Below are 18,449 nucleotides of genomic sequence, written 5' to 3'. Positions count from 1 at the left end.
TTCATAGAACAAATCATCTGTTGGGTTCCTTGATTTAACATTTAACTTTTAACTCTTAGCAGTCTAGCAGATCAGTGAGATTATGTATTTGAAAAGTAATCCAGTTATAATTGTATTTGAGAGAGAATATTTAGGAGTTTTTTTTCCATATGAATCCATATGTATTTGACGAAGCAAGTCATTCTGCAAACAGCTGTTTCTCTTAAGATACTGTGGCTGACAAAGGTTAATTTGCAGCCTCCCAGGTTCCTTTTCTTATTCTGATGTATGGTAGGGCTTTCTCTCATGAACATAAAGTACATTTCGCAGGGTTTTTCTACCACCCAGTGCATGGGAAGTCTTGTGTCTGACAGACTGTGACTCTCATAACTCCCTAGACATAGGTGGGATTTGAATCTCTACAATTATACTTTTTTCTCTTAGTCAAAGGCTTTGTATTCATTTGGGAAAAGCCTGAAGGTAGGAAAAAGGCAATACATTGAATTTGGGAGGCTTTATACATGTTCTACAATGTATCACTTTGTCTGTCATCAACTTCTTGATGCAGATGTACTTCAGAAATGTCATCGGCTATTTTCACCCTCTGCTTGCTGCTTTTTGAGTGCATTTTTAAAAGACAGTCGATGGGAAAGGGGAGCTGGAAGATTCATATGATTCATAGGTGTACTAGCACTTATTTCAGCAGATAATTGCTTTCCTATTGAATCACTTTGCTATTTTCTTTACTCAGTAACACAGTGAAAGACCAGTTGAAAATGACATGTTTTTTAAGCCCAAAAGGAAATGGAAAAGGAGGGAAATTGAGGCAAGCATAAATGAGCTTGCACTCTAGTCTCTTCAACGTTTCTTTAATCTTGAGTGTATATGGGAGGGGGAGAGAGTTGATTTCCATGTCTTCACTCCCCTTAGCTGCTGGTTTTAGTACATAGCCTGCTCTGCCAGAGGGTGGCGACTGTCATAGGTACATTTACAGAGCCGTTTAAGACAGGGCCTGATACTTTGCACTAGTGTGTGCTAATTCTGAACCTATGGGTCTAGATTGGAAGAAGGAGGGCTTGGGACACCACTGACTTGGCTAGGGAAACCTGAAGGGTGATTTTTCAGAGCCAACATGGCTGCTAGGCTATCGCACCAAACTGTTATAGACCCAGTGTGACAGGGTACCTTGTGGCCCACTCAGAGTGCTTAGGTGGCCTACGGAAATCATTGGAACCTTCCTAGTACAGAGTTATTGATTTTCCAAAGGACAAAAACAATAGATGATTACCTACTCGACTGGGACAGTCCCTCCCTAATCCCCACTCCATCTCAAACTTACATGCTTTACGAAAGCCTTAATTCTATACCACGGATTAAAAAACAAGTGTTAACAGATGTCAAAAACCAAGTTTGTTCTCTCCCAAACACCAATTAAAGTATTTTGGCCTATAATTAAGTTTGGGCCTCTTGAAGAATGAACACTATGTAGAGGAGATTTATTATCACCAAGTGTTGTGCGTATAAATATATTATCCTGAGTTCTAAAGTTGTCTTGGAAAAAAACGGGCATAGTTTTCTTTTGAAATGTTGTATTCCACAGATAACATAGATATTAAATTACTTGGTCTCCTCATCTATTGTTTGGATAGAGAATGCAGATTTTTATTTTATTTTATAAGCTTTCTTGAACATAAACAGCAGTTTCTGGTAAGGTGATGTTACTATGCATTTGCATTGTTATATAATTAAATTATGGATTCTGTCATTCAAAATAGAAGCTTTATAAATTGAGTAAAATCTCATAACTAAGATGAATAAGTTTATTTAAATCTCATGCTGCCTTATATTCTGTAGTTTAGTTTTATAGCGCAACTTGATATAATTTTTTAAAGTGTAACCTTTTTTCTATTTCTGTGTACTGTTTTTGCTCTGCTAAACTGTCGTTGTTTTCTAAGAAAAAGCTTAAGATAAGTTACTTTATGTGAAGGATATAAAAGCACAAAGGCATGTTCACTTCTTTATCGGTATATTGGCAGGAAATGTGCCAAATACAGTGTGTTCTCTCCCTCCCTTCTTCTCCCTCTGATTACATTCAGTGTAGATGATATTAAAACTAAATTGTAACAAATGGTGAAATTCCAATTATTCTTTTTTCTTTCTTTTCTTTAACTTATCTAATGTTTGGAATTCCTGAATATGAAAGACACTCTTCATTATATAGCTTTTTTTTTGCAGTGGAGTTACAAATTGTATTCTATGCTTGTGTAGGCTAATTGTCTAAACAAGCTATCTGGGTGGCTCTGCAATCCTTAAGCAATGCTGCTCAGCAGCTGCCTAATTTCTTTTCTCACTACTGCTGTCAAACTACCCCAACACATAGGAATTTGAGTGGTGGCCCTAACTGGAGTATGCAGCAAGATGAAAAATAGTCAAAGGAGAAGGAGGGTCAGGAGTAAGTTATTTAGACCCGGTTAGGCGTCAGGGTCTCCAAATGCAGCTGCAATTGATAATAAAAAGGACTGAAATTCAGAAAAGCGGTCAGTGGTAGAGATAGAGATTTAAGATCCAAGCAATTGTAGAAGTATTTGGAACTTTGAAAAAGCTTAGTTTCTCCGGGGAAAAGAAGTTAGAGAGGAGAGCAAGAGGATTTAGAACTGGGCCTTGGGGAAATCTTTAATGTCAGGGTGTGGGAAGAGGAAGAGAAACCCTGAAGTAGAAGTGTAAACTACCATGTTTGGCTGTGGAAGTCACCAAGTGCCACTGCCTCCATCAGCTGTTAATTCTGAGCCTGATCACCTGAGTTTTGTAGATGGAGAGTGGAGAATCTAGGAACTAAAGATCCTTGCCAATTTCTGTCTTGCTTCACCTTGGTGGGTGTAAAAAGAAGCTAATGGTTTCTCTCGGGGGTATGTTTATGGGGAAAATAGCCCTATTACTGTGATTTAGCACACACAGGGTTCTCCTTACACTCATTATATATGTTGAAATTGCACAGGTATTCCTAGGCTACTTTTAAGAATTTAGGGGGATTAGGTTAATACGATTCTTAACTCATACTACCAATAAATTATTATTTCTCCAAGATTTGCATAGAAATATAAAAGTACATAAAACTAAGATATTTGATTTTATAAATCATTTTAATTTAATTTAATGTAAATTGAGCATTGGGAAAAACGAAAAGACGAACTCCACAGAAGACGATGGACACTTTTAATTTCTCACACTGACTTTTAAGTTATACTCAGCTTCTTGCCAGAGGAGTTAAAACAATAGAGCCACCTTGTCCTAGTGATCTAATATTTAAAAAGAGCAGTTGCAGTACATCTAGGTTTGCATTATATGTAGCTCTAGAAAAGTTTTGAAGGTCATGTCTTGATTCTCAATGAAATTATAGGAATGTTTTAATAACAAGATAACTAAACAATGAAGAAGTGATTGCATAAACTATGTAGGCATCATAAATAAGGAAGACACATAGCATGTGTTGAATGAAAACACTTGGTGAACAAACTCATTTTTCTCTTGGGAATTCAGGTGGCCTAGCAGCTTGCACTCCTCCATCCAAAAAAATGTTGCCCTTTTGCTCCCCACCTTCCCCTCCCCCAATAACCTCATGTACTGTAAAGAATCTTAGCATCTGTGGGAAACAGAATTGTTTGCAGTTGTGCTTCCTTAAAAGGTTTATGGTGGACCTGGTAATCCAAATAAGAGAGACTCATTAGCTTCTTTGTATAGTGCTCATGAGTAAAACACAGTAATGGGTCACATTGTGACAATGTGATCAACAACTAGTCCAGCGACATCCTTTGCTGCTACATAGTAAACATCATAATTAGCAGCCATGCCAGCATTTAGGTGACACCAAAAGCATGTTTGGTTCCACAGAACTGACATACTATCCTGTCTTGAAAGTGCTTAACATCAATAAAAAACATTCAATTTGCTGAGAATCCAAAATACACTTTGGTCTCCATCATGCAAGTGATCTAGGGCCATTATCTCCGGAACCTAAGGAACAAAATGGTTGCCAAGCATAGGGATTTATTATTTCATTAACAGACTGTCAGTGAATTTCAGGGTGTTTCTCGCCTTATATGGATTCAAGAAGAGTTTTGGAGCTTAGATCGTCCCCAGATAATGGAGTTCAAAATTTATCTATTTGTGGATAGTTTTAATTAAATGTTTTCCCTATTCTTCATTGTTAGGGTCGGTGCACTCGAGAGAACTGCAAGTACCTTCACCCTCCTCCACACTTAAAAACGCAGCTGGAAATTAATGGGCGGAACAATCTGATTCAACAGAAGACTGTCGCAGCCATGTTCGCCCAGCAGATGCAGCTTATGCTCCAGAACGCTCAAATGTCATCACTTGTAAGTTGCAGCTATCTTTTGAAAATTGCCAATAAATATCTACAGTGGAATAACCTGGCAGGGACTTGAGGAAGTTAGTTGCAACAGGATTTAGGACACAAACTAATGTGTTCATTGACACTGCAGAGCTGTGCACATGAAGAGAGCAGTCAGGTGTGTTGCATTGAAAACCTGGCTGCATTTATGCATGAGTTCAGTTCGTAAGAGAATATGGACAAAGGAGCAGGGACATTTTAAGATAAGAAGAGCTTTTATTATTATTACATGGAAACCTTTGAATTCTAGGACATTAATTCAAACAGATTTTCTTGTTTGATGGGGATTTTGTTGTTTTTTATTTCTTTTTGAGACAGAATTTCACTCTTGTTGTCCAGGCTGGAGTGCAATGGTGCAATCTAGGCCCACTGCAACCTCTGCCTCCCAAGTTCAAACAATTTTCCCTCCTCAGCCTCCTAAGTATCTGGTATTACAGGTGCCTGCCATCACGTCCAGCTAAATTTTTTGTGTATTTTTAGTAGAGACGGGGTTTCACCATGTTGGCCAGGCTGGTCTCGAACTGCTGACCTCAGGTGACCCACCTGTCTCAGCTTCCCAAAGTGCTGGAATTACAGGTGTGAGCCATTGCACCTGGCCTGTTGTTGCTTTTAAATAAACTTTCTATTTTGAAATAATTTTATATTTACAGAAAAGTTGCAAACACATTAATAGTACAAAGAGTTCCTGTATTACCCTTCATCCAGTTTTCCCCACTGTTAACGTCTTATATTACTGTGGTAGATTTGTCAAAAGCAAGAAACTGGAATTGCACGTCATTACTATTAACTAAACTCCAGACTTTAGTCAGATTTCCCCAGGTTTTCTATTAATGTAATCCTTCTATTCCAATGTCTGATTTAGGGTACCACGGTGCATTCATTTGAATTTTAGCTCCCCTCTCTTCTCTGCCCTATCACCATTTCTCAGTTTTTCCCAATTTCTCATGATCTTGATGGCGGCTTTCCCTTATCCTAGCTGCAGGATTTCCCTATGCAAAAATTAATAAGATTATGTGTCATTCTAGACAAGTATCTATTATTTTTGTGGACTTGTGAGTTTAAATGGATCCTTTAGAAATTAATTAAGCTATATCTTTTCATATTGTTTTATTGAAAATCCACTTTTGTCCCTATGCCTTAAAATATAAACTTTCATTTTGCTTTCACATCTCTTAGGGGGAATTGAAAACTGTCCCTTTTCTGCCATAGTTCTTCAAGCCTCACATTTAACTCAGTGGTGCCTCATTCTAATTCCAGCTGGCCTACTTCCTTTAAAGTATTAACAGGATAAATTTGAAAAGCCTATGTTACCTTTATTTGTTACACACTTAATCAGTGACTACAATGAACATATTGAAAGCTGAAATATGTATGTAGTATTTAGATGCAATGTAAATGTGGGAGTAGGACAGTCTGCTATCAGTAAAGCCCATCTCATTAGAAAGTTGATTCTCAGAATTCAAGGATATGGCACACTTTCATGAATACATCTTTATGGATAAATGCAAAAACAGGTGGGAGAGGCAATGATGAATCACGAAAGGTTTGTACCATGATACTCTTTTTCCAGAATGTCTAGACAGATTTAAGTAAAATAAATAGATTTCATGTTCTGTACTATTAGTTTACCAAAAAGATTTGCCTTGGAACTCAATGGTGATTAATTATGTTGGTAAATTAGTTCCTAGAAGGTAAGCTCCTCAAAGCTCCTCTTTGACCCTCAGTAATTCTTTACATTGTTGAAGTCCTTGCACAAACTCTTTCTCTGGGCTTTCACGTACTGATGTATCCCAGTCCCTCCCTACTTCTAAGGGCAGAGGGAAGATAAAGTCTTTTGGATACTGAAAATTGTTATGAATAAAATCATAGAGAAGTAAATGTGCTTGGTAAGTACAGAAAATGTGAATGAGCAGGGAATAAAGCAAGGCAGCTTTTATTTTTTTTCCCAAGCTTTACTGAGGTACAGTTAGCCAATAAAATTGTATATATTTTAAGGTGTACAGCATGTTGATTTGTTAGATGTATACATTGTGAAATGAGATGGCATGGATGAACCTGGCAGGCATTAAGCCAAGTGAAATAAGGCAGACACAGAAAAACCAAATACTATATGATCTCACTCATATGTGGAATCTTGGAAAAAACTGAATGCATAGAAACAGAGAGTCGAAAGGTGGTTGCCAGGGAATGTGGGTGGAAGGGGATGGGGGAGGATGTTGGTCAAAGGTATGGCAAGGGAGATTTTAACTCACAGTTGCTACTCTCAGCTTCTCATGGGATGTCTCAATTTCAAACTAAGCAAAGAATAGGATGCAGATTTCATTATCAGACACCTGAGCCCAGTGTTTCCTACAGAGCTGGAACACTTATCTTTTTAAAGGTCAAGGGACAGCTTCAGAGTACTAGTGAAATGCCTTGTTTCAGGGAATCAGAGAGCAAGAAGTGGAGTAAAGTAGGGATACTGAGGGAAGCCGTTCTATTCAGCCTCTGCTAGAGTCTCTCCATTCCAAGTCTCACTCTTCACATGTTATTGATCAATCATGCTGGCTCACACTGGAGAATAGGGAGTAACTTTTTTGAGAATCCAATAAGAAATCCATTTTGCTTTCCAGCCTTTCTTCACTTGTGCTTTCTAATTTGATTCTCCATGCTTTCTATGTTATAATATGTTTCCTGATCTTTTCTTCGATGAGGGTAATTTCAGACTTCAGATGAGAGAAGATGACTGATATGATTCACAGGAGTACAGTTCACTTTATAGCATATTACAAGTTACAAGGCATTACTTAGAAGACCCAAGGCAACAATTGGAAATTGCTTCTCTACCTTGTAGGTTATTTAATGATAGCTGTTATGATGCGATGAGCTGATAAATGATTAATTCCTGCAGCTATTATGTGTACAAAAATCTAACCCCAAGATGGTTGTTATGTTCTTCTCCTATGATCTAAGGAAGCCACTTTGTAAGCATGGTATAATTGAGCTAGTGTGAGCAATTTTAAGTATCATTTACCAGTCTGATTTGGAAAAAATTTTCTTTATTGTGGATCCTGATATTATTACAGAAGTAATGTATCATTTTACTTAATTTCTCTGGTACCTCCTCTCCCCAAAACAACTCTCTATCCCTTTTAATCACCCCCACTCAATAATCTGATTCTTGTCTTTAAAATAGTCAAGCTTTTGTTTAAGAAATTTCCAGTGATGATATTTGTAGGGTTGCATATTAAGACCCATTTGTATCACTGGCTTGAACTTCATGTCTTTCCACAAAGAATACTTTGATCTGTTTCTAGGATACCAGAAAAGCACATCTGCCTTGGCAAAATTGAATATGGTTTGCTTATTATAAGCCCCTAGATAAAGGGAATGTCAACCTAAATGCGATGGTAGCTAAAGAACAGATACTGTTAAGTGTGAATGAACAATGAATAAAAGCCACACCTAGTCAATTTGGGTGGAATGCTGACTGGAGCAGGCAAGTTGGTTCACTCTATTAAACAGGTCTGAATTGACATTTGCCAGTATAAAAGTCCACCTCTGAAAGCTTTTTGTTGGCTTTATTAAGGAAGTTCAGCAGGTGAAACAAAAGGTGTGACCCTCTAGTGTTTTTCAATGCAGTTTGAGAGAGATTGTTTCTGACGTTCCCAACAAAAAAGTATAAGTTGAAGTATCCCCTTGGCATAATCAGAAGGGAAATACAACCACTGTGGAAGAATGTTAGAAAGAGTAGACCCTGAAGCAAAGCTAATGTTTTAAAATTTCAGCTTTACAATTAGGAATTTTAGTTATGAGGAAAGATTCTCACTACTGGATGTGGTGTATGTTTTTATAAAGTGAATATGATACTATAGGCTGTTGAAATGTTTTTATTTGGATGTTTTGCATATGTATACCTGTCCATATCCAAACTAAAGGAATACTTGGGAAATTTCTTTAGTTTCTTTCTTTGAATGTGGTGATTCACATGGAAACAGATCCTGACACACAGGTGAACTTGACCCAGTAGAGTGTATTCATTTGATTATTTATATAGGGATTGTTAACTAAGCACATTTGAAGTTGCACTGGGATGTACCAAGTAATCAGGTTCTGTTGTGTGCCATTTATGGCCGGTATTCCTGTTGCCAAGTTACTGAGTTCCAAACCATGAAGGCCATAAACAAGGGTTCCTCTCCAGGTTTTTCTTTATCTCAAATTGAATCATCTGATGTCTGCCTGGATCCCTCTCTACCTTTCTACATCATTTTTATAATTCTATTTGCCAAATGTATTTCTCATAAACAGGCTTGTATGTTTAGCTAACATTAATATAGTAAGGGACGAAGGTGATGTAACACTTCAGAACCAAGAGAAAAAAATAGAAAGTTCAAGTAGATAGTAGGAATGGAGATATACCAATTAATGAATAATGAATAATATTGTTTTTAATGTTTCTTTTTCTCTTTTACTAAAGGGCTACAAGGTATTATAGTACTTAGGTTTATATTACTTATAAACTTAGTGACTAAAGATAAAATTGGAAAATATTTATTTATTTATTTTGAGACACGATGTCACTCTGTGGCCCAGGCTAGGGTGCAGTGGCATGATCATCGCTCAGTGTTGCCGCAAACTTCTGGGGTCAAGCCATCATCCTGCCCCAGCCTCCTGAGTAGCTGAGGCTACAGGTACACATCACCATGCCCAGATAATGTTTTTTTTTTTTTTTTTTTTTTTTTTTTTTTTTGAGACAGAGTTTCGCTCTTGTTACCCAGGCTGGAGTGCAATGGCACGATCTCGGCTCACCGCAACCTTCGCCTCCTGGGTTCAGGCAATTCTTCTGCCTCAGCCTCCTGAGTAGCTGGGATTACAGGCACGTGCCACCACGCCCAGCTAATGTTTTGTATTTTTAGTAGAGACGGGGTTTCACCATGTTGACCAGGATGGTCTCGATCTCTTGACCTTGTGATCCACCCGCCTCGGCCTCCCAAAGTGCTGGGATTACAGGCTTGAGCCACCGCGCCCGGCCTCCAGATAATGTTTTTTTTAAAAAAATTTTGGCCAGGCAGAGTGGCTTATGCCTGTAATCCCAACACTTTGGGAAACTGAGGTGGGCAGATCAGGAGGTCAAGAGATAGAGACCAGCCTGGCCAACATAGTGAAATCCATCTCTACTAAAAATACAAAAATTAGCTGGGCATGGTGGCATGTACCTGTAGTCCCAGTGGGAGGCGGAGGCAGGAGAATCTCTTGATCCCGGGAGATGGAGGTTGCAGTGAGCCAAGATAGCACCACTGCACTCCAGCCTTGCAACAGAGTGAGATTCTGTCTCAAAAAAAAAAAAAAGAAAAATTTTGAATAGAAATAGAAATGTGATTTCACTATGTTGCCTAGTCTGGTGTTGATTTCCCAACCTCAAGCAATTCTCCTGCCTTGATCTCCCAAAGTGCTGGGATGCCTGGCCTACTTTTTAATTTTTTTTAAGTCAGTTGTTAAATGATACAGTACTTGAAAACAAGAGGACAAATATTCACACTAGAGTGATGGTTTATTAGCTCAAACAAACTTAGTTTATTGACTGAAATATTTATTCTATAAAAAAGAGTAGTTTTGTCACGGATCTTTTATTAAGAATTATTATTTTAAAAGGTGGCCCAGACATTTTGTAGGTTTAATAGAAAAGAAAACTGTGTCTATTCTAAATTACCAATCTCATGGTCAGTAGAGAAATTATATTTTAGTGAAGGTTCTACAGCAGGTTTTTTAGTTCACCTACTCATGCAATGATGAATGATGGCATTTCATTCTTTACTCTTGATGTGGTGACATTACCTGTTTTGTAAAGCGATTTTTGTAAAATATTCAAGTCAGGAAAAGACAGGCATTATGTAATTATAAGGTTAATATGCTCCTAATATAATTACAACAGTCATGATCATGCGAACTTCCACATTGAGGTTGACCAAATCACATTACAGAAGTACCTAGGGTGCTATCATGCCACGATCATCTAGATTTTATTATTTATTCTGAAAGATTAGACAAAATTTTACTTTTAGGTGTATCAGCTGAAGCCTAATGTTATCTATTTGTTCGACTAACATTGTTTTCAAGGTGGACTTTACCCTGAGACTAACATGAGGGGTTTAGGGATGCTCATTTGGATGATTTCCTTCTAAGACCCTGAGAGGGGTCCTAGCAATGTATTTAAAATGAGTTTGTAAAATTTGCAAAAGATATTTGTGTGTTTCATTCTTAAAGATCTACTTCCCCACCCAGTAGTCTAAACCTCAAACCCACAGATCATAGATTTGCTACTTATTGCAATTATTGGTCCAAAGTATACTAGTTATTCGGGCCTTTTGCTAAGACTGTGTATGTCACCTAGCTTAAAGCTTCTTTTATATTAAAACAAAATAAATCCCCTAGCAGTCCCTTTGCTGCTTTGCCTCACCTCTGTTAATAGACACTGTGAAATCTGTTTTTTCAAAAGTTGAATAAAAATTCTACACTTTTGCGGCCAGAGGACAATTGTACATGATACCTTCTACAATGCCCAGTTTCTTTGATAGTCACAAATCTCAACATTCTCCCTTTATCATCCTTTATATATTCCTGTGAGATAAATTAAATGTAATCTCCTCTATTTTTGGTCCTTCTCCTCTGGTGCTGGTTAGCTAGTTAGTTGGAGCCTGGTTCTAATGAGACCATGGTGGCCTGTGAGCTTCACTGTTTGTGGTCACAGTGTCATCTACAGCCAGCTACCTTAAGATTGCTTGCTGTAGATCACAAATGAGGTGAAGGCTGGGAGTTTGGTGGGGTCTGTGAAAATCTCAATATGGCTCAGTAATTTGTCAATGAGAGGAGATGTCATATAAAAATCTGTGGTTGCCTCACCACCTGATAATTAAAGTGGTACCCCCAAACATTTCTAAGTTGCCTTAATATCCTGTAAAGACCTGTTAAATATTAATGTACACCCTTCTTTCCATAGTCTTCTCTCTTGAACCACTCTGGCTACCAGTCACATTAGCAATTCATTAATCACCTGGATTATACACATTGTGATTTACACACTTTGTAATAAAGGTACATATTTTTATAGTATCACTAAACCACTTTTTTTTAGAGCTCTTAATTAGGAAGCTTCTAGTATGGACTTAGCCATCCTAATTTTAAAATACATACATACATATACATCTGAGATCCCTGTATGTACATATATATGTATGTATGTATGTATGTATGTCTGTATAAAATACCCTGGGCTTTTCATACTATTTGATCTAGCATTTCATATCTTTATCGAAAAAGAGTTTAGGACTAGCCATCTGCCTAAAGTCTTCCTCAGTGGAGAGCAAGACTGAAGGATTTATTCCATCTCTCTACCACCATTTTTGAAACTACTTTTACTTCTTTTTGCACTCTGATTTTTAAATTGGGTTGGTCTATTTAGTAAATCAAATATTTAGTAATCAAATATTAATCAATGGTTTAGGAATCCATTTTTATTCAATCCAGTAAGTAGTTATTGAGCATATACCCTGTGACAGGTATTTAAATGAGTGAAGGGTGGATAAGATGATGATCACGATGATCAAGAAACAAACTCTACCCTCTAGGAATTCATTATGTAACAAAACTAAGATGTTGGATAAATATTTTCTGGTGCCCTTAATTTCTGATTTGTACCTGATTCTTCATATTTTTTAGCTTTCGGCCTTTCTTTTTTCCACATAGAATTATTTTTCTATTAGCCATGCAAGGTTCTGTTTTGGTTTGTGCTGTTTTGATGGTGTGTTGGTGGTTTGTCATACCCCTGATAATTTTAACTTTTAACGCAACTTGCACTGACATGTTCATAGTCTCCAGGTTTCCTGTGGGTTCCTTGCTTTGTTCAGCTCTTCCTGTTTATCTTCCAAAAACCCACATTTTGTTTACACTCCTTGTTAAAACTAGATAACCACTTAATATTTTGAACCTCTTTATTGAGGTAAGATTGACACACAAAAGCTGCACATGTTCAATGTATACAAATTGATGACTTTGGAGACAGATACTCATGATACCATCACTACAACCCATGCCACAAACTTGATTTTTTTAAAGTAGTCTTTGTTTCCTACTAGAATACTAAAGTTAATTGAATTGCCATTGTTATACAGTGACCACCAAGAAAGTTTTAAGTCACATCCTGTTCACCTCCTTGGGAACAATGTCAAAGTTACCCTGCTTATGAAGTGTCAATCATTTGCCCTCTTCCTAGGTGATATGCTGGTTTGTGTTTAGGTACTCCTTTATGGTTCCTGGCCTGCTACTGTATTTCTCCTCCCAGCAAATATGGGTAGCTCTGAACCATGACTAGTGTTCTCGTTTGTGTTATCCTTTATACCTCTTATACTCACAATCACATATTGATCTTTCACCTAACCTGCCTGCCTTCAATGCTTTCTCTTACTTGGAGACTTCTCTGATTTATAAGGTCAGAAAACCCAGATCAACATGGGGACAATAGTTCACTTTTGATCCCTGAACTTTTTTTTTTCTTAGCTCTCTCTAGAGCCATGGCGACTTATTCAATAACAAGTACAATTGGCACATAAACACCACTATCAGCTTGCATCTGTTTGTAACGTTAACTGTCAATTATTGAGAAACCAATTAACTAGTCTGGAGGTTATGTGGGTCTCCTGTAGCCTGCATTTTGGCCCCTTCAGTCCCCATGGAACATTAATCAAGGAGTGTGGAAATGGTCAAGCAAATACTGTGAAAGAGAGATTATTCAATTGTGCTGTGTGTAAGTGAAGTTGGATAGAAATTAAAAATATGTATTTCAGTGCATTTTGGAATTATATAAAGATAGAAATATGCATGATGGCCGTAAAAGGGGCTTCCTTTTATATTATATAAATGTTTGCAAATGAGCAGTAAAATGAAGATATTATGATGCGAGTAAAATGTAAGAGTGCTATTTTTCTTGTATTAAAATTGAGTCAACAAATTGTTACCAAATGTTTACCCTTCTGTAAAAGAAAATGTCTAATCATTCAATTCTAGACAGGAACTCAGAGATGGAAGGCCCCGATTATTCTGTTGACCTTAGGCCAGGATTTTGAAATATTTTACATTCACTTAACAATAATTGTAACCAATCTTGGATATTTTTGAGGTAACTACAAATAGATCTAGGCTATTGAGGAGATACAAAGATTGATTTGGCATAACATTTAATTTGTATTTCTTTATACTAGCTTGAGGAATAACCTGTTAAGTCACTATTCCTAAAGTCTGTGTAAATTAGACATTTATTTGAGGCATAATTTTGCATTAAATTGCATTGCCTCAGAATCCTTTAAGAGCAATCTGTGGTGGCTCTTAAAAATTTACCTTTACGGGATTCCAACTATTTCCCTATTACTCACTGAGTAGTAATTGTTCTACAAACAAATCATTAAGAATCCTAATATTAGTATTTAAAAGAACATTTTAGTGAATACCTTAGTATTGGTTTACAAAGCCAAATGTTTTCAATTTGTGGAATCTTGCTACAAATATTAAATTTACGTCTTGATATATAGGTATATATAATATATATTTATATATATTATATATGTAATTGGTGCTTTACCCCAGAAAGTGATGGAGAATTTTAAGTTTTGAAATCCTTTAGAACCAGGGTTGGTGAACTTTCTTATAAATGGCTAGATATAAATATTTTAGGCCGTGAGGTTCAAGAGGCAAAGTTGAGGGTATTATATAGATACTTATATAACAAGAGAGGAAAGAAATATTTACAGTTTTTTGTAATACAGGTCTACTAATGAGCACAATGAAATTTGTAGATGGACACTGGATTAAGAATTTCCTATAATTTTCATGTTTCATCAAATATTATTCTCCCATTTTTTTTTCAATCATTTAAAACTGTAAAAAACATTCTTAGGTTGCTGGCTGAATTTGGTTTACTGGCCCTACTTTGCAGAGCCTTACTCTAGAACAGAAATTCTTAACCACTAAATAGTTCATAACCCGACACCAGAGGTGAGTGTCATGGGGTCCTTGATCTTGTTGGGATCACAAGCAACATTTTTTGCATACATGAATTTTTCTGTGGACAGAGTCTGCAGCCTTCATCTGACTCTTGAAGAAGTCATGGACTCAAAAAAGATTAGGAGCCACTGTTCTCTAGACATTTCATTAATTCTTAGGACACATTTACTGAGTGCCTGATAGTTCCTAAGTACTCTGCAAGTCACTGGAAACACATGGGAATTTCTACTGCAGGAACTGATACTGCTAGAGACATGGGGATAAATAGTTGTTAGGTAGTCTTGTTCATAAAGCCTGTTGTCACCATTTTTGCTGGTTGACAAGACTCAGAAAGATGAAAATTTATACCTGGTTATGGGAGGGACAGCCTTCTCTTATTTTCAAGTATTTAGTAAATGATTTAGGTTGGAATTTAAATATCTGAAACATTTAAGTGTTCAGACCATTTCAGGCTATAAAGATAAATCAGAGTCAATGTGTTTAAAACCTTTTCCTGTACAATAAAAATTAACCCACAGATAGGTTCATGTTAGCTCAACTGACATCAAGGGCTGAGATATATGTAGAGACAGGATTAAAGTTGCTTATTAAAGCTGAGCTTGTGAGCTTGCAAGCTGCTTGATTTAACCCGTGGCTGTTAGTCAATGCTAAGCCCTTGAATGTTCAAATTCATGAAATGGAGTAGTTACCCTGGGGCAGAGGTGGTGGTGAGAAAACAGAAATGTCCAACTGAAAATAAATAAACCACTCAGGAGTTCCTGCCTCTGCCCCAGGATTGAGAATGGAATAGCTTGCTTCTTCTCAGTAAACAGTGTTATAGAATGTATTTCATACTCAAGGAGGAAATGGTCAGAAGAGCTAGGACACTCATTTTAAGATCTAAAGATAGCATAGTATAGTTTGTGGTAAAACCTTTGAAAAACCTAAATGCTTTCAGCAATCCCTTTACATTTTATATATAGACGAACCATTAATTTATAGCTTTTTTCCATACATGTGGAACAAATAACAAATCTAAGAAAGTTTAAAAGTATTCCCCCAAAAAAGCAGAATTTAGCTAGGAGAATCTCCCTGGTGAGTCACCCCAAAAAAGAAAAGAAAAAAATTACAGAAGTAAAAAGCTACCATAAACAGAAAGCATTGCTTAGACATATATTAGACTTCAATATTGTTAATTGATCAGCATTTATTAGTGATTAATAACTTTTTAATCTGGAAAATTCTCCCACCTCCAGGTCTTTCAGTTCAAAAATTAGTAGATGCAATAATGGTCCCGCTCAATTTTGTAAAAGGCAAAAGCAAAACGTATGCAGGAGAATGGGATAGTGACTTCAGTGAGAAATTTACCAGGAAAGTCGGAGACAACAAAAACTCAAGTGAAGTGCACTATTGTGTGCTTCAAAAATGGAGTTTTTCTCACCAGAGATTCTTGCTGATCTTGAGATGACTATGAATCATTACATTGATAAAGTCTGCTTTATTGCTGAAGCCTGCCTGGGTGGCTGTTTCCGGAAAATTTCCTTCTCTTCATATAAAATAATGTCACATCAGCTAGTTCCTGAGCTTAACATCTCATTCCATGACAAGTATCCCATATTCCTGTAGTCTTTTACATCATAAGACCTAGTTAGACTGGGTCAGCCCTTGGCTATTTGCCCCCAAACTTTAGAGTCCCTCTCCTGACTACTCCATCATCTTTCCTGGCACCTGGCATTCCCTTTCTACTTAAACGTCTTGGCAACCATGCCTTTTTTACTTACCCCCGTGAGTCTTGCCAGTTTTTTGGTGCCAGATCCTTCCTGCCCTTCCTGATGTCGCAATCAGCTAATTTGATAAACTCACCTGAGGTAGAACACTAATAGGGGAGTGCTTCCTTCTAAGCTGAATATGGTTTATAACAGACTCTTCTTGGAATGCTATGTGGGTAACAATTTCAAATCTGTGTGGGGATGGGGCAATGAATATACATTGCCCCTCACTTTATATTCCACAATCTGTATTTAGAGTTGTTTCTATTAATGTAACTTAGCAGATATGGGCACAGTTTCGTAAATGCTACAAATTCAGGGGGTTTTTTCACTGAAAAGAATTGTAAGACGCAAGAAAAAACACATGTGATTAGTAATACACAGTGAGACACCACCAGTTTCACAATAACTATAGAGTCATTATTAGAAATATACGACATTTAGTCATGATTTAGTATTCATTAAACTTTTAAAATGTATCATTGAGTATATCTGTCAACCAATCATTCACTAAGTGTTGGGCGCTATAGGGGAGATGAGAACTATCAAAGCAATAAAACCACATTGATAAGAAAAGATACCCACATGTGGAACAAACTGGAAAACAGCAAAGTGATAAATAATATGGCCACAAATAATAAAGGAAATACACATATTAAACTTTTTGGTCCAGGATCTTTGAAAATAGAAAAAGCAGTAATAGCTTTTTGTATTTTGGAGGCTTTGTTTTTTTTACGAGTTACATTCTAGTTTGTATACCATATAATCCTGTTATCTTATCTCTTTCTGCCTAACAGGGATTCCTGTAGCATTTCTAGTGCCTTCTTTTGAACTATGAGTATCATCTGGCCCCCTAGATAAAGACAAGGCTATGCAAGTCAGATTAGCTTGTGAAACAGGACCTCTAGGATGACTACAGTAAACAATAATTTCTGGTACACTTAAAAATAACTAAAAAACTATAATTAGAGTGTTTGTAACACAAAGGAATGATAAATGCTTGAGGAAATAGATACACCATTTACCCTGATGTGATTATCACACATTGTTTGCATGTATCAAAATATCTGATATACTCCATAAATATAGATGCCTACTATGTACACATAAAAATTAAAAATTAAACAAAAATAGGACCTCTAATTTAAAAAAATAACAAAATATAATGGACTGTACTAAACTCATTGTAGGTAGATATTAAAGGACTCACTTTTTCTAATTTACCCCTTTCTTCCTGAACTCCTTCCTGTGTTCCATAATTCTCAGCGGACCAAGAAGAGAGAAGCACAGCCAGTGTTTGGTCATACAGATGGGGCCTGTGGCAGGACACACTGCCTTAACAGCCAAGCAGTATTGATGGGGGAGAGGAAGGAGGAAGGAAAGGGACTGAATGCAAAGGCCATGCCTGTGTAAGGAAACAAGGAAGACAGTCCATATATGTAAAGTCATTGTTGACATGGCTTTTAGGGAAAAAAGAAAGAGTTGAAGGAAACATGTTTGGAACAGACTCTAGCGATGAGATTTAATTTGGCTAATTCATGACTCTTAAAATCATGTGGCTTATTTTATCAGCTTACAATAAAGTTATTAAATAGATCTGTTGGCTTAAAAGCAACTCCTATATGGCAATTAGTATAAGACTAAAAATAAATCAGAAGAAACAATGGTAGATTTTGATGTGGTGTAAGTAATTTTGATGTTTCTGAAAGAATGCCTCCATGTGTAATGATAGGAAGAATCTGTTTACCTCTAACATCTTTTTTTCTCTTTTAACCATACAGGGTTCTTTTCCTATGGCTCCGTCACTTCCAAATCCTCCCATGGCTTTCAATCCCTACATACCACATCCTGGGATGGGCCTGGTTCCCGCGGAACTTGTACCAAATACACCTGTTCTGATTCCTGGAAACCCACCTCTCGCATTGACAGGAGCCATTGGCCCAAAACTGATGCGTTCAGATAAACTGGAGGTATTTGTGAAGATATCTATAAATACCTGTGGAATAGATATTAACCTTATGCATAAAGGAACATTCTCAGAGCCCCATGTGTTGTGTGTTTTAAATAAGAGTACCCAATTTTTTTAGCTTATGGGGTATAACCTCAGAAAAATGTTAAATAATTTTACTACTGCAATCATACCTTGATATAACGTGCATTGATTCAGCTGTATCGCAGATCAAACAATATTTTAAGTATACCCAGCCATAGACTGTGAGATGGCACAGGAAGCCTCTGTGGGAATGTTCCTGTTACCCAGGCTCCAGCTTTCAGAAACAGAT

General features: G+C 36.9%; 1 protein-coding gene across 13 annotated transcripts in view; it reads left to right on the top strand.

Annotated features, from left to right (window-relative positions):
- The window catches only part of MBNL3 (muscleblind like splicing regulator 3), a 110,083-nt gene that overhangs the window by 75,476 nt on the left and 16,158 nt on the right, over positions 1 to 18,449 (top strand). For all 13 annotated transcript variants that reach the window (XM_032260227.1, XM_032260226.1, XM_032260225.1 and 10 more), the window contains 2 exons: positions 4,188 to 4,352; positions 17,949 to 18,137. In XM_032260227.1, the coding sequence (XP_032116118.1) occupies positions 4,299 to 4,352; positions 17,949 to 18,137 (243 nt within the window). In that variant the 5' untranslated portion in view covers positions 4,188 to 4,298. The remainder of the gene's footprint in view (positions 1 to 4,187; positions 4,353 to 17,948; positions 18,138 to 18,449) is intronic.

This window comes from Sapajus apella, unplaced genomic scaffold (genome assembly GCF_009761245.1).
Source record: "Sapajus apella isolate SASKATOON/1434 unplaced genomic scaffold, GSC_monkey_1.0 scaffold115, whole genome shotgun sequence".
Lineage (NCBI taxonomy): Eukaryota > Metazoa > Chordata > Mammalia > Primates > Cebidae > Sapajus > Sapajus apella.
The sequence above is the reverse complement of the archived record's forward strand: the minus strand, read 5'-3'. Positions and strand labels throughout refer to the sequence as shown.